This window comes from Capra hircus, chromosome 4 (assembly GCF_001704415.2).
Source record: "Capra hircus breed San Clemente chromosome 4, ASM170441v1, whole genome shotgun sequence".
In the NCBI taxonomy this organism is placed as follows: Eukaryota; Metazoa; Chordata; class Mammalia; order Artiodactyla; family Bovidae; genus Capra; species Capra hircus.
In genome coordinates this window covers 107,987,546-108,002,734 of record NC_030811.1, presented here as the reverse complement: position 1 = coordinate 108,002,734, position 15,189 = coordinate 107,987,546, and the positions used below count along the sequence as shown (strand labels likewise).

Genomic DNA, 15,189 nt, shown 5'->3' with positions numbered 1-15,189 from the left:
ACAGCCTCTAAGCGCTTGGGCTCAGTAGTTGAGACACATGGGCTTAGTTGCTCCTTGGCATGTGGAATCTTCCAGAACCAGGGATCAAACCCAAGTCCGTTGCACTGACAAGTAGATTCCCATCCACTGTACCATCTGGATGACCCTGTGTTTATTTCTTTATAATCTATCTTTTTATCATCTATCTATTTTCTCATTTGTTGAATCTCCTAGTAGAATATAGGCATGTATCTGGTTCACTGTTATATATTAATGCCCAACTCTAAGTCTGATTACAGAAACATCATTTTCTATATTAAAAAAAAATTAAAGTAAACTGAGTTATTCTCTTTGCAGTTATAAAAATTAGACTAGGTTCTTTTTTCCTCTCCTCTGCCTTCTGCCTTATGGAATAAAAATCTTAAAAACCAGGAGCAGAAAGCTAAGAGAGCGCTGCAGGAATTCTTTCAGTCCTCCTTCTCACACTCAGAAATGTTTTGTAAAAATCTCAGAGTAAGGAAAACTCCAGGTGGCCAGAGAAAGGAGGAGAAAGGTGGACATGGGTGGTGTGAAAGTGAGTGCTATTAATTCTTCATTGTTTTGCCAAGTAAATATCCATCAGCCGAGACAAGCTATGTCTCCAAGAGAGGATTCAAACTAAGCAAATCAAGCCTAGAAAAGCGATCAGCCTTAGACTAGCTGTCAATAATTAATCCATACACAAAATGAGAATAAGAAATGCTAAAGTTATAGCTTATATTTCATTTTCCTTACTGCTCGTATTAGGTGTCCACATTCACAAACAGCTGCTGTAGAAGAGCTGAGGTTTTGTAAAAGACCAAAATGTATTTGTTGTCACTGAGCAAGACCTCAGATTAAAAAGAATTAACACACACACACTCACATACCTGAGATCTAAATCCACCTATTGGTGGCGCATCCCAATTGCAATTTCATTCCTTTTGAATGACCTCGTAATAACCAACCAAATTGTTAAACTCAATATAGGATCCCAGTAAGATCATTGTAAATGGATGCACAATATATTTATGAATCCCTCATGGCCCACAGAGGCTCAAAACCAGCATTTATTTAAAAAACAAAAAAAACTTTAAAAATCTCTAAGATAAATAACACATGTGCTTATTAACTTGTTTTTAATTTTGTCCAGATCGATTTTCTAATAAACACAATAGAAACCAAGTCTATCTGATGTCTATTGCATTCTGGTACTTTTCATGAATATAGCTTTTTAGATAGTCATTGCTCATAGTCTAAAATCTAAAACATATGCTTCTTGGCTTTGGATCCCTAATGAATAATATTTAATCTTGTTTTGCTTATCTGTGACTTAATGTTTTCTCCATGGATAATGTAAACAGCAAAAAGTGGTAATTATTTTAATATTAAATACATCCAATATATTTTAGTAGCAGACTATTTAAAAATATAAATAAAAACACAGGCCGAATGTGGTCAGAGACCAAGGAATACTTAAGCAATTTACATTTAAGTCTTTAAATGATCCATCTGAAAGAACTCAAATTGATACCTATAAAAACAGAAGAAACTGTGTATTAGGAAAATGAGCAAGTAATGAGATTCTCATTAGTCCCATGGCAGAAGCATCATGGAGTGGGTAACAGCACAGCCTCTGACATCAGAAGTAGATTGAGAGCAACCCCTTACTAGGTGTGTGACCTTGAACATCTATGAAATGTTAACAGTGATAGAAATCAATACCTACTCCCTCAGGGCCCTAATTAGGATTAAATGAGATAATGAATATACCATTTTTAGTGCACTCTTTCACTTTGTAAGTAACTGACAAATATTTCTATGATAACGATGCTAAAGATGGGAGAAGTATGAGAAGTGAAGTGCTTTGGTAAGTTACAGTGGAAAAGAAACGCAGATGAATTTATAGGAGGTATAGTGAGTGGTAGAGCTCCCCGGTAGCTCAGGCGGTGATGAATTTGCTTGCAGTGCATGAGACGACAGTGCAGTCCCTGAGTCAGGAAGATCCTTTGCAGAAGGGAATGGCTACCCACTCCAGTTTTCTTGCCTGGAGAGTTCCATGGACTGAGGAGCTAGGCAGGCTACAGTTCATGGGGTTGCAACGAGTCGGACTCAACTGAGCAACACACACACAGTGAGTGGAAAAAATGTGATTGCAAAGAGCTGGACACAATTGAGCAACGCACACACACGAATGTTCCCCTGAGCAGACACCTTCAGCCCTGGTGGGGTGCAAAATGTTGGACACGTGCACAAAATGGAAATATGTGGTTGCAAAGAGCTGGACACAATTGAGCAACACACACACACGAATGTTCCCCTGAGCAGACACCTTCAGCCCTGGTGGGGTGCAAAATGTTGGACACGTGCACAAAATGGAAATATGTGGTTGCAAAGAGCTGGACACAATTGAGCAACACACACACACGAATGTTCCCCTGAGCAGACACCTTCAGCCCTGGTGGGGTGCAAAATGTTGGACACGTGCACAAAGTGGAAACATGTGGTTGCAAAGAGTTGGACATGATTGAGCAACACACACACACACATGTTCCCCTATGAGGTGGACACTTTCAGACACACACACATACGGGCCTGGACACTTTCAGACACACACACATGTTCCCCTATGAGGAGGACACCTTCAGACAGACAGACAGAAACACGCATGTGCACGCATCTGGACAACTGATTTTGTCTCACCTGATGAAGTTCACAGGTGTTCAGTGAGGAGGTGGTGTGACTGACCTCCTAGCTCTGGGCTGTTATCTTCTCTTTGTATGCAAGTTGGGCTCCCATTAAGAAAGAGAGCAGATAGAATACTCCATACTAATTGAGAATTCCAGTTACCGTGTTTAATTAATTCATTGTTCTTTTTTAATTCAAATAAAAGGCTTATGTTTCAGATTTAATGAGAAAAATTAGCATTGTTATGCCTGTCCCTCCCAAGGAAACCACACAAGGAAGTGGCCACTTTCTGCTGAGGATATGCCATGAGAATTAAGCACAGACAAAACTTGGGTTTTAGTCTTTACTATAACTCCAACTCTTTAATAGTAAACAAAGATGTAAGTATAAGACATCAAAACATGTTATGTATCAGTAGTTCTGAGTCATAGTGGTCACACTGGTGGAGCTGAGGTCACTCACATTTTAAGGAAATATAATCTACCCTGTTTCAGTGGAATTCATGCTCTGGCAGTTGGAAGGCAGACATGAGGCTTATTTTGTGTAGAGTGTATTCACTTAGCTGAAAGCAGCTTTCTTCTCTTACTTTTACTTGGCATTTTTAAGATCTGTTCACTTTCTTTTTATGTTAAAAGTGCTATGTGAACTGAAGGGGTCCTTTAATTGCCGAAATAAATTTACTGTATATGTCACACATTTGGGGGTCAACGTTGCTGGTTAAATTCCCTCAGAATTAGCAATTCATGGAAAATTAGTTGTCGAGATGCTAGCACACCTGCATCCCAGGACCATCTAGAGCTCACAGTATAGGGCTCTGTGGTATAAAGTGCCTATGAGCAGCTTCTTGTCATACACGGAGGCCACAGAACTTCCCTGGAGAACAGATCCGTTGTTGGCATAAACTGTAGTCACTGTAGGCTTCTCAGATAAAATATCCTGGATGCGGAGAACCTATTCAGGAGATATGAAGGATTAATATAAACCACCATCCACCCATATCACTCAGTCATCAATAATCTTGCACAAAGACACAATGATTAAGAGGCCATGCTGTTGAAAATAGCAGCTAGCAATTTTTTTAATGTTTAAATTACTTTGTTAAAACCTCAAAGAAAATACTTTCTTAAGCCATCTAGTGACTGCATGCCAACACCAGATTGAGTGTTATTACCGTAATTGAGCATTAATAGAAAAGCTTCCACACTAATGTGCCTACTTTAGCATGCGCAAACGTCGTGGCATGCAGTGAGGTGACAATCAGCCAGGTATTTAAAAAATTGCCAGTACACCACACAAGGAGGGCACATCTTTAGAAAAAAGATCTTTTGACTAGCTTCTGCCATCATTTAATACATCAAAAGATTACCTTTCTAAAAGTATTTGAACAATGTGAAATTCTGCCAATTATTGGCTTAAAGCAATCACGAAGCCAACTGCCAGGCATTTATTGTATTATTGGTTTAAAAGGACTAAGCGGACCAGCCCTGGGGCAGTTTATTGTATTATTAGTTCAAAAGGGTTTGCATAATTAAGGTTTAAAAAGTAAAACATATAAAAACCTCTGATGAGGGAGGATTCTTCGGGTCATACACGAAGAGCTTCTGGCCGTTGGGGTGACAGCCCACCAAGACGTCCCCCGAGGAAGGGTCAATAGATAAATTATCCACCAGGGTATCCAACTTGAGTACCTTCCAAATGAAAAAACATCAGCATCTAAATGTCATGAGAAACTGCAATTAGATCATTTAGGGCTAACCTCTCTTGCCCCTATACATGTGGGGAAATTATACCCATCTCCTGCTTCCACCCTTTAACACCAATATTGCATAAAATAAGTTTAATACACTGGTTTAGAGTCACTTTTCATTCTTCCTGGAATTAAGAAAGTTAGGGAAATAATCAATCTCTCTAAAAAATGAACTACTTTCCCCCTTTAGAAGATGCACAATGATCGGTTAGCTCAAGAAACTCAAATAAGAAATTCTTCATCAATCTAAAATATGTGTTGTCAAGCAGGAAGAAAATAATAATGGTATGGAACCCAATTTCCACCTTCATTTATTATTGAAAGAACTGACAACTTGCATAAATCTTCATTTCGGAATTCATCTATTAGTCTTTTCAACTGTGAAAATTTCTTACTGGAATTCATCGGGTGCCATCAGTACTTCATGGAGTGGGTTCTAACTCTGATGCAAATAGCCCCCCCCAACATACTGCTGCATGTAATCAGTCAGTTCTTGTGACTTTGGGAAACAAGAGACTTGGTCAATTACAGACAGGTAGCAGTGAAAAAACCAGAACAGCAACACTGGCTAGTCTGTTTTAAGGGAGGTATTGTTATAATACAGTATGACTATGTAATTTCAAGACTAATGTCAACTTTAGATATAGAAAGAAATATTTTACCTTCAACTGAGTTAAATTCATATTAGGGTGCTTTTCCAAAACATGAATTTCATGAGCCAATATGTCAGCAACATAGATGTACCTTTGCAGAAACGACACACTGGTTAGAGCTCCAAGCCAGGATAAAGCTTCATTAGCACAGTGGGGAGAATAAGTCTTAATGACCTGCCAAGAAGTCAATCAATGGTGGGCCCTCAAGGAAAGCCTGATAAAGGCTAATTTTTATCTAAAAGTAAGCTTTCAAAATCAATTCAGTGCTGCTACAACAGTCATGGAATTGTTAAATTATTTTTCAAAAGCTTGGTAAGGAAAAATAATATAGAGCAGCATTTAAAATATCAAGTCTGTGGGGTGGGAGGTGGGAAAAAGGTTCAAGAGGGAGAAAACATTTGTATACATATGGCTGATTGATGTTGATGTATGGCAGAAACCAACACAACATTGTAAAGCAATTATCCTCCAATTAAAAACAAATAAATTTTAAAAATGTATAAAGACTGTGCCACTGAAGGGACAATAACACAAATGTCTGAAAAAAACTTTTATATTCTACAATATAATTTGATATTTCAAGGGATCATATACATGTAGAAATATTTGGTATAAAACAGAAGACATATTATTAACATATTGAGAAATTCAAGCATTAGAGATAAATATCTACTCAGAATAATTTGTCTGCATCTAAGGAGAGTGAATTAATGGACTGCTTTACCATAATCTTCCTCATTGAATTGACTGTTCCATGGCAACTGTTCTCTTGAGCAATTATAATGGGTAAAACCATGAACTCAGTAATGTGACAGAAATAAACATGAAGACAACAGCTGTTTTTCCTGAAAAGTTTACAGTGTGTTGTGGTGATCAGATGGCCTGTACACATTAAACAAATAATACAACATGATGGTACCATAAGACATATTTTGGGTCTAGGAACTGAAGAAATATCTAACTCCTGAAAAAGCAGGGCTTACAAAGAAAGGGGCATCTGCGGTGGACATGGACTGAACGACTCGATTTGAGGATATGAGGACAAAGCATCTTTTAGGCAAAAGAAAACACGTGAGCAAAGGTACAGGCCCAAGAATGAAAGAGGCAGGTTTGCAAAATACTGAGCTCCTGTGTAAGGCATAGTAAGTCTGAAAACAGTAGAAGGGAGAGGTTGGAGCCAGCCTATTAAAGTCTAGCCCTTTAGCCTGCCTTGATTTGATAAGCAATTGGGGTCTGCTGAATTTCTGGAATAACAGAGTGTGATAATAACAGATGGTCAGTTCTGTGCAGCAGTCACTAAGCATGTGGTTTGTGCCTGGCTGGGCTCAGTGTGAGGAGTCAAAGGTGAAGCAGACAGAGGTCCCTCTTTTGGAGGTCTTGGAAGGGCAGTGGGACAAAGAAAGACAAAATTGGCAATGGTGCCAAAAAAAAGAAAAAAAAAATGGAAGTAGACTGAAAACAAATGGGAAGAAAGTGAGAGTGAGAGCCTGAGCTAAACAGTGTCAATGGAAAGCAAGAGGGGCTGAGGAGCCACACGCAGAACCAGTGTGAGCTGCTCAACGTCTGGGCAGGAACAGTGAGAGGAGAGTTAAAGCTGCACTCCCTATTCTTATTATTATTTTCAGCTCGAGTGACTGGAAAGTTTGACTCTCATAATTGAAAGATGAGAGTCGGGGAGAAAAACAGTTTTGGTGGGAGGGTTGGATTGGGTCAGTCACAGACAATTGAAAAGATTCTACATCCATTTTCTGTAATCAACAAGAGAGAAAAAATTGTCATGAAAATAAAGACATTTAGTTGTCAAGGATGGCAGATTTATTTCATGTTATATGTGTAGTAAATTGTTCAGTGTGCTAACCTAGTAAAAGGGAAAAATATCCTTTCTATAAACTAGAGTTGGACATATAAAAGTGAAAGAATTTTGGGCGGGGGCGGATTTGGCACTATAAGAATTAACATTTAAAAGGAGCACTCTTTGAGTGAGTAGTTCTATTTTGAGGAGTTTGTTCTACAGAAACACTTGTACAAATGTGCAGAGGGAAGGGGCTCATAGCCCCAGATTTAGCCAATACCCAGTAGGCATTTGAACCTCGGTCTATATGACTCCAAAATCTGAATATTTAACCATTATGCTATCATTCTCCCTTGGGGGGAGGTTGTTCCTTAAAAATATATGGATAAGTTTCAGTGGTAAAAGAAAAATAAAAAACGTATTTTGTACGGAAAAGAAAATCGTATATATCCATAGAGAATTGGCTAGTTTACAGTCTTCCTTATAATGGAATAAAACAATAAAAGCCAGTAAAACAATAATATATTTATTTAAAAGAAAAACATCTACCTTATATTTAAATATGTATGTATAAATATGAACCCATTTTATGAAAATTTACATTTATAAAATTAAATTCTAAAATGATAGAGTTGCTGTCATTGTTAGCTGCTCAGTCCTATTTGACTCTTTTGCCGCCCCATGGACTATAGCCCACTAGGCTCCTCTGTCCATGGGATTTCCCAGGCAAGAATACTGGAGTGGGCTGCCATTTCCTTCTCCATAGCATCTTCCCAACCCAGGGATCAAACCCACGTCTCTTGCTCGGCAGGCATAGTCTTTACCACTGAGCCAATGGGGAAACCCACAACGATATGGACCAAATTTGAATACTGTATATAGATATTTATATATTATATATAAATATATAGTACATATGTTTACATAGAACATTATATATATATTTAATTAAAAATTATAAGCTCTCCTTTGTGATCAGTCATGTCCAGCTCTTTGCGACCCCACAGACTGTAGCCTGCCAGGCTCCTCTGTCCATGAAATTTTTCAGGCAAGAATACTGGAGTGGTTTGCCATTTCCTACTCCAGGGAATCTTCCTGACCCAGAGATCAAACCTGCATCTCTTGTGTATCCTGCATTGACAGGTGGATTCTTTACCACTGTGCCACCTGGGAAGCCCAGTAACCTTGGAAGGCTGATAATATATTACACATGTGTATTATATATTATAGTAATAGTTATAAATATCATATATATTTATCATAGACCAAAAATAACAGGTAAGCTATTTCTGCCTTAGGAAAAAAAAGAGCAAAGTAACGAATTTCACCTAGCACCATGGCTAAAGAGAAATGAAAATACTTCCATAAGAGCTCATACTTTTTATCAGGTGAAATATTGATCCCATTTGCTGAATCGAATCCTTCTGCTACCACTTTAACTTCATTGGGACTGTAGTAAACAACATTTGTCCAGCGTAAGTTCAAGTATGTTTCCAAATACTTTAAGAAAGGATCAGAGAAATAGTGGTCATTGGTAGCATAGAAATGTTCTGGTCCAACAGCTATGACATCATTCACACTGGAAGAGAAAAATAACATGTGAGAGAAAATGAAAAGCCAGTTGGTCTCCATATTAACGATTAAGTAGCCAGAAGGTTTACACAATATGTGCCTTAAATTTTTGGTAAGAGGTTCCCTAGGAAAAGCTCAGCTAAGATCACATGGGTATAGTCATATGTAACCTACCATAATATCATTTGCTGGGAGAACAATTTTGTGTGGTACCAAGTAATCTGAAGACAGATCATATAGCAATTATGGCAGGATTATTATCAAAGGAAAAATAACTTAGTCCCAACAGAGTATGTTTTTTTGACAGCAAAAAATGTAAGGTTTAAGAACAACGTGAAAGGACACAGCTATCCATAGTACAGAGCTTGATGGAACCTCTTTGGCTGGTGAGCTGGTTGGGCTGTCAAAAACATTTACCTAGCTTCCATTTTCTCAGCTGCTGGATTTTCTTGAGTTCCTTTGCTTAGTTATTAGTCAAACTAAGATTGACTGTTCAATTTCTACCTGACTCGCAAAGCCGACCTGCCGAGAATGAACAGGCACTCAATAAGCACTTCCAGGTAGACGGATGATGAAATTGCCAGAGTGTAGTGCTTCAGGTAAGAGATTTATATGCTGAAAACAATTACATTTTTAAAACCAGTTAGGTAAGGGTGTGATTAAATTTAAATTCCAATTACCCTATGCAAAAATTTCTGAAAGAATGGCTTTCCCCTTTGTTAAAGAAAAAACAGGGAAGGTGGGTCCCCTCTTTCTGAAAGAGCTCCCTAAAGCAAAGGCTGCCTGGAGGGCACTTAAGCTCCTAATTATTAGGAAGTGAATTTCTGGAAGAACTGTTGGCAGCTACACACTTAAGTTCTAGACAGAGAAGTAGATATTAAAAATATTCATCAACCAGCTGTGTTCTTGAAGTAGTAGTGACGCACTTCCAATTCTGTAGGGCCAGGAGCCCATGGCTACCTTGTGAAAACATTTCATGTTAGTTCCATACTAAGCATACAAACTCCATATAAAGCAGGCTACTCTTCCTTGCAGGACGGGTATTATTATTATTTGTGTGATGAGTCATCTGAAATGGAAGGTGACAGAAGGAACAATGGTGAGGTTTGTCTTCTACTCTCCAGACGGCTCTGAAAAGCAAATCCCCTGCAGGCCAGCATTTCCTCATTTCTCAAGCGAGTCTGCATAGAACACTGACGTCAACTTTCCCTGCTCTGCAAGGAAACTACTGTTGTTTAGTCGCTCAGTCGCATCTGACTCTTGCGACCTCATGGGCTGTAGCCCGCCAGGCTCTGTCCATGGGATTTCCCAGGGGAGAAGAGTGGAGTGGGCTGTCAGTCCCTTCAGGGGATCTTCCCGACCCAGGGATGGAACCAGTGTCTCCTGCATTGCAGGCAAATTATTTGCCGCTGAGCCACCAGGGAAAGCCCATTCTTCAAATTAAGGGACAATTAATCTCCGTAGTATATACTATAACAGAAAACTCTGAAACCATGCAATTCCTGCATCTTTTATTTAGTAGATTATATGAATATAAATTCAGTTAGTGGTCGTCATGGTAGAAATTCTGAGCAAGTTTTTCTGGGACCTAAAAAGGTCTCATGAACCTGTTATATTTCCCAGTTTGAAAGGATGTGCATTTGAGAGAGTTTCTAAAGACTCTTTCTTGGGGGTGAAAAATCTGTGTACAATTTAATCACTTCAATACTGAGTTGAGTTTGGATAATGTAATTTGGCCATGGCTAAAATACTGGTTTCATTCAAAATTTTACATTCATGTAAATATTTATGAAAAGGAAAGTTGCAAGGAAACTATAATACACATATACATATATGTATTTGTTTATGTATGTGTATGTATGTATGTATGTATGTATGTATGTATTTCAGCTCTTACAAAAGATGAAAGGACCATGATATGGACTATCTGAAAAAGGCAGCAATAAATCTGAGAATGAACAAAAGGACTAATTACCTTGGAAGGAGCTCATGTTTGATAGTTTTTAGATGCAAAAGAGAATTTTCTTCCTCTTCAAATTTAAAAATTTCTACTGTATTCTTGAATTCTGGGTGGTTTACAACAAAGAGATAAACGGTGTCATCTAAAAAAATGAGAGAACAGAGTTCATTTACAAGATATAACCATAGGACCTCTGGGTAGACACTGACATTTAAATACCACAGGCAAGGAAAGGCTGAATGTGTAAGCTGTTAGAGGACCTAACAGATCATTCTTCTTCCCCATCTTTCCCATCACTGTCTGTCTAGTGTTATTTCTGATCACTGGTCTCCTGACCTTTAAGAAAGAGTGTTTCTCACTCCATACACAGAATGCATGGGTAATGTTTATAGTTTAACTTAGAAATATAGCTCTTTTTCAATGCAATGAAAATAGATATATGAAAAGGTTATGAAATCTAAACATTCTTTCAGGTGTAATTAATAACTATTAGAAATTTCAAAATGTAGTATAACTTACTGCCATCTGAAGAGGCAATGTTGGACTTATTCGTATGAAGAATACAGAAACAATTCATGAGTTAATTCTCTTATACAGATATGATCCAAATCTATTTTCCAGTTATTTGCAAACCATTGTTTTTTTTTTTTAATGTTGGTAGCTCATCAGTTCTTACCACTGTCTATGAAAGTGCTGATACCATGTGGATTAAATGAAGCCAAATTAAATCCACGGCTGATTCTTAATTCCAGTGCCCTTGGGTTTTCTTCATTTAGATCCATCATTAGTATTCCTCCAGGCTTATCTGGTGCAAAACTGTGGAGGCCTGGACATTTCAGACCCTTTTGAAAACGGAGTAAAAGTTAAATATAAAGGCTTAAGTATTTTTATGGACTAAAGTAGCAACTATAAATAAGTGATACTTTGGCTAAAGGTGCTGACATAAAGCTAGAAACACAAAGAAAGCAGAGATGAAACAATAAGAAAATAATAATTGGGGGGTGGAAGGCTGAAAGCCAAGCAGTATCTGATATTTCTGAGTAGAGACAGAGATGAGGGGTTTGGTCTCCTCAGAGGGTAACCAGAAGGTTGGTGGACATGAGATAACGCAGAGTTGAGGGTGGGAATAAACTGCTCTCTGACACATATCCATCCTCTCCCAGTGGGGACATCAGGTGGAACTTAGTGCCTGGCATGCACTCAGGCTGTCCTTTTCCCACTGAGTCTAAATGTTGCTTTTATCATGTACTAGATCGTTGTTTACATATTGGTCTGTCTGGGGACTTGTGCCCTATTTCTGTGCTAATATGCAACTTTTTAATTACTACAGCTTTATTCATCATATATATATTAGTATATATATTATACTATATATTTATATATACTATATATTTATCCCATACTACATTGCTTTACCTTTACAAAATAATCTTAAATATATCTGCTCATTTATTTTTATGTATAAATTTCAGAAATCAAGTTGCTATTCAAAGGAAATCTTATTAATAGTAGCAGGAGTAGCCGTATTCCTACTACTACATTATCTATTTGGTTTTTCCTAGCGCATGGGAAACTCATTGAGTTTTATATGTTCGTTTTGAATCCAACCATTTCACTCAACTTCCTATTAGGTCTAAGAGTCTGTCAGTTTAATCTCCTGGACTGTTTAGAAAACCAAGTAATCACGCTGTCTGAAATTAATGGCAGTTTCGTCTTTTTTCCTACATCGTATTTCTTTTTCTTGTTTTCTTGGGTTAAGAACTTTAGTAGATTACTGATGGTTACGGCATTTTAGGGCATTTTCTTCCTTTTCTAAACGTTAATGGGAAGGGAGTGAATGTTTCACCACTAAGAATGATGTTTGCTGTAGGTTTCTGGGAAGTTTCATTCTACTTCTAGTTTTTTTTTGAGCTTGTAATCAGGAATGAGAGTTGAATTTTATTTAATGCTTTTCAGCACTCACTGAAATAATTGAGGTCTTTTCTCTTTTAAATTTTTCAAGTCATACTTTATGCAAATTTAAAAGAATACCTTCCCAAGTGAAAGTGAAGTCACTCAGTCATGTCTGACACTTTGCGACCCCATGGACTGTAACCTACCTTGCTCCTCCATCCATGGGATTTTCCATGCAAGAGTACTGGAGTGGGTTGCCATTTCCTTCTCCAGAGGATCTTCCCAACCCATGTATCAAACCTGAGTCTCCTGCATTGTAGGCAGACGCTTTACCATCTGCTGCTGCTAAGTCGCTTAAGTCGTGTCCAACTCTGTACGACCCCATAGACGGCAGCCCACCAGGCTGCCCCGTCCCTGGGATTCTCCAGGCAAGAACACTGGAGTGGGTTGCCATTTCCTTCTCCAATGCATGAAAGTGAAAAGCGAAAGTGAAGTTGCTCAGTCGTGTCCTACTCTTCGCGACCCCATGGACTGCAGCCCACCAGGCTCCTCCGTCCATGGGATTTTCCAGGCAAGAGTACTGGAGTGGGGCGCCATTGCCTTCTCCGTTTACCATCTGAGCCACCAGCAAAGTCCAAAACCTACCCCAAAACCTTACTTTATGCTCAAATTGTATTTAATACACATTTTCTCCAATTAAAAAATACCTATCAAATTATACAACTTCAAGATCCAACAAAGAGAATAAACTGGAATTATGCTATTGTTCCATGGCACTGACAATTCAGTGGTTTAATAATGTCTCTTCTTTATCAACGCACCATAAACAATAGAGTATCGATGCACAGGAAGCTCTACCAGGGATGTAATAACTCTTCATGTACGCTCAGTCGCTCAGTCATGTCCAGCTCTTTGTGACCCTATAGACTGTAGCCTGCCAAGCTCTTCTGTCCATGGGGATTCTCCAAGCAAGAACCCTGGAGTGGATTGCCATGCCCTCTTCCAGAGGATCTTCCCAACCCAGACAAGGAACCGAGGTCTCCCACATTACAGGCGGATTCTTTACCATCTGAGCCACCAGGGAAGCCCAGTAATACTGGAGAGAGTAGCCTAACCCTTCTCCAGGGGATCTTTCCAACCCAGGAACTGAGCCAAGGTCTCCAGCGTTGCAGGTAGATTCTTTACCAGTTGAGCTACCAGGGAAGCCCCAATAACTCTCCATAATTATCTTAATTTAAGATATCATTTAAACCTGTTTTTATCTCTTTTTAAAATTTTATTTCCACTTGTAGTAAAATATACATAACATAAAATTTACCATTATCACTACTTTTAAGTATACAGTTCAGCAGTTTCAAGTACATTTACACTGTCACTTAAATCTCTATTCTATTCTCTGTCATCCAAGTCCTCATTAAATGTGGTGTTAGTTTTGAGGTTGCCCCTAATTGTTGAATGGGATGGGTTAATGGGCTACAGTGCTTGGAAGAATAAACAAATGCCACGACGTAGGCCTTATTCATTTATAAAGGAGCAACATACTAGGGAATATTAGAGACAATGCTGAGTAAATTTTAAAAATCAGTAAAATGAAAGTAAATCATTTTAAATCAGTAAAAAGTCATATAACCAAGGAAGGATAAAAAAAAAAATCATGCAGAAGAAATTCTGGTGACTTGACTACAAGATCACTGTGACTATATTAGATCTCTCAGCTAAAAATGGCTGTCGATTTACGTATTTGAAGACCTCGCTCCTCCTAATTCAGATTTATTTTTATGGGGATAAAATCTTGAAATAGATGATTTCTGGATTACCCAAATCTCTGAGAACAGCTTCTTTGGGGAAAAAAAAAAAAAAAAGGCAAGCAACTGCCTTCTCCTTTACTCTAGATATTTGTATCTTTGGTTATGTATAATGCTGATGAGGAATTTCAGTGCTTTTCCCTAAGACTGTAAGCCATATGTGCGAGCACGTGCTTCTACACAAACCCAGAGTCCTCCCAGAAATATCATTTTACTCACTGTGAGTAGGTAATTAACTACAATTTTTCTTTTAAAGTTGTAGTTTGAAAATTTAATATAAATATCCATGCTTCTGCCAAAACCTACAGTATTTTTTTCTTCCTCCATGGTAGACAACCAGCTGCTCACAGGCTTTCACATAAAAACCATCAAGAACCTGAAGGGTGTTCTAACCCTCATTCTCATCTAAGCTGCGCTCTCTCACCTTCCTCGTAAGTCTGACAGCTATTTTACTAGTGTCGCTACTATCTTCTAAGCATCTCCAAGGTTTTCACATCTTTCCCTGAGTCTCAGAGTCTGAAAATAATGGCTGCTGAGAGGGAACAGAATACCTACAGGCTGCCTTCAAAGTTGGATACTTTCTTCTTCATTTAAAAGATATTTATTTATTTGGATGCACTGAATCTCAGTTGCAGCATGCAAACTCTTAGTTGTGGTACAAGGATCTAGTTCCTGGGATCAAACCCAGAACGAGGTTTGGGAGCGAGGAGTCTTAGCCACTAGACCACCAGGGAAGTCCCGAAGTTGGATTCTTCTTTCTCAAGAAAAATGGAACCCGTGAAGATGCTGAGGTCCATCACGCTGGCCCATTTCAGGGAGGAGAGAGAGGCAGAACTTCCTCTTCGGCCCATATATACGGGTTTCCAATTAGAATGCCTATTGGTATAACCTAGCAGCCCTCTGGCCAATCCATTTTGAAGTCTTTAAAATATATGCCTGAAAAGACTGTTACTTTTCAGGTTATAAAAATTAAGGCAAAAGTGAAGGGTAAACTCAATCAATGACTTTCCACTGATGATAGGCTTTTCAGCAGCGAAAAGAAAGAAAGAAAAAGCACTGGCCTTCCTTTGGGAGTTAATATA

The 15,189-nt window shown here is 38.5% G+C and overlaps 1 protein-coding gene across 1 annotated transcript in view; it reads right to left on the bottom strand.

Moving 5' to 3' along the window:
- Nucleotides 2,831–15,189, bottom strand: part of PON2 (paraoxonase 2) — a 29,025-nt gene continuing 16,666 nt past the window's right edge. Inside the window, exons 4-9 of the mRNA XM_018047397.1 lie at nucleotides 11,086–11,251; nucleotides 10,425–10,551; nucleotides 8,256–8,456; nucleotides 5,095–5,176; nucleotides 4,245–4,373; nucleotides 2,831–3,636 (exon numbers count right to left, since the gene is read on the bottom strand). Of these exons, the coding sequence (XP_017902886.1) occupies nucleotides 3,478–3,636; nucleotides 4,245–4,373; nucleotides 5,095–5,176; nucleotides 8,256–8,456; nucleotides 10,425–10,551; nucleotides 11,086–11,251 (864 nt within the window). The 3' untranslated portion in view covers nucleotides 2,831–3,477. The remainder of the gene's footprint in view (nucleotides 3,637–4,244; nucleotides 4,374–5,094; nucleotides 5,177–8,255; nucleotides 8,457–10,424; nucleotides 10,552–11,085; nucleotides 11,252–15,189) is intronic.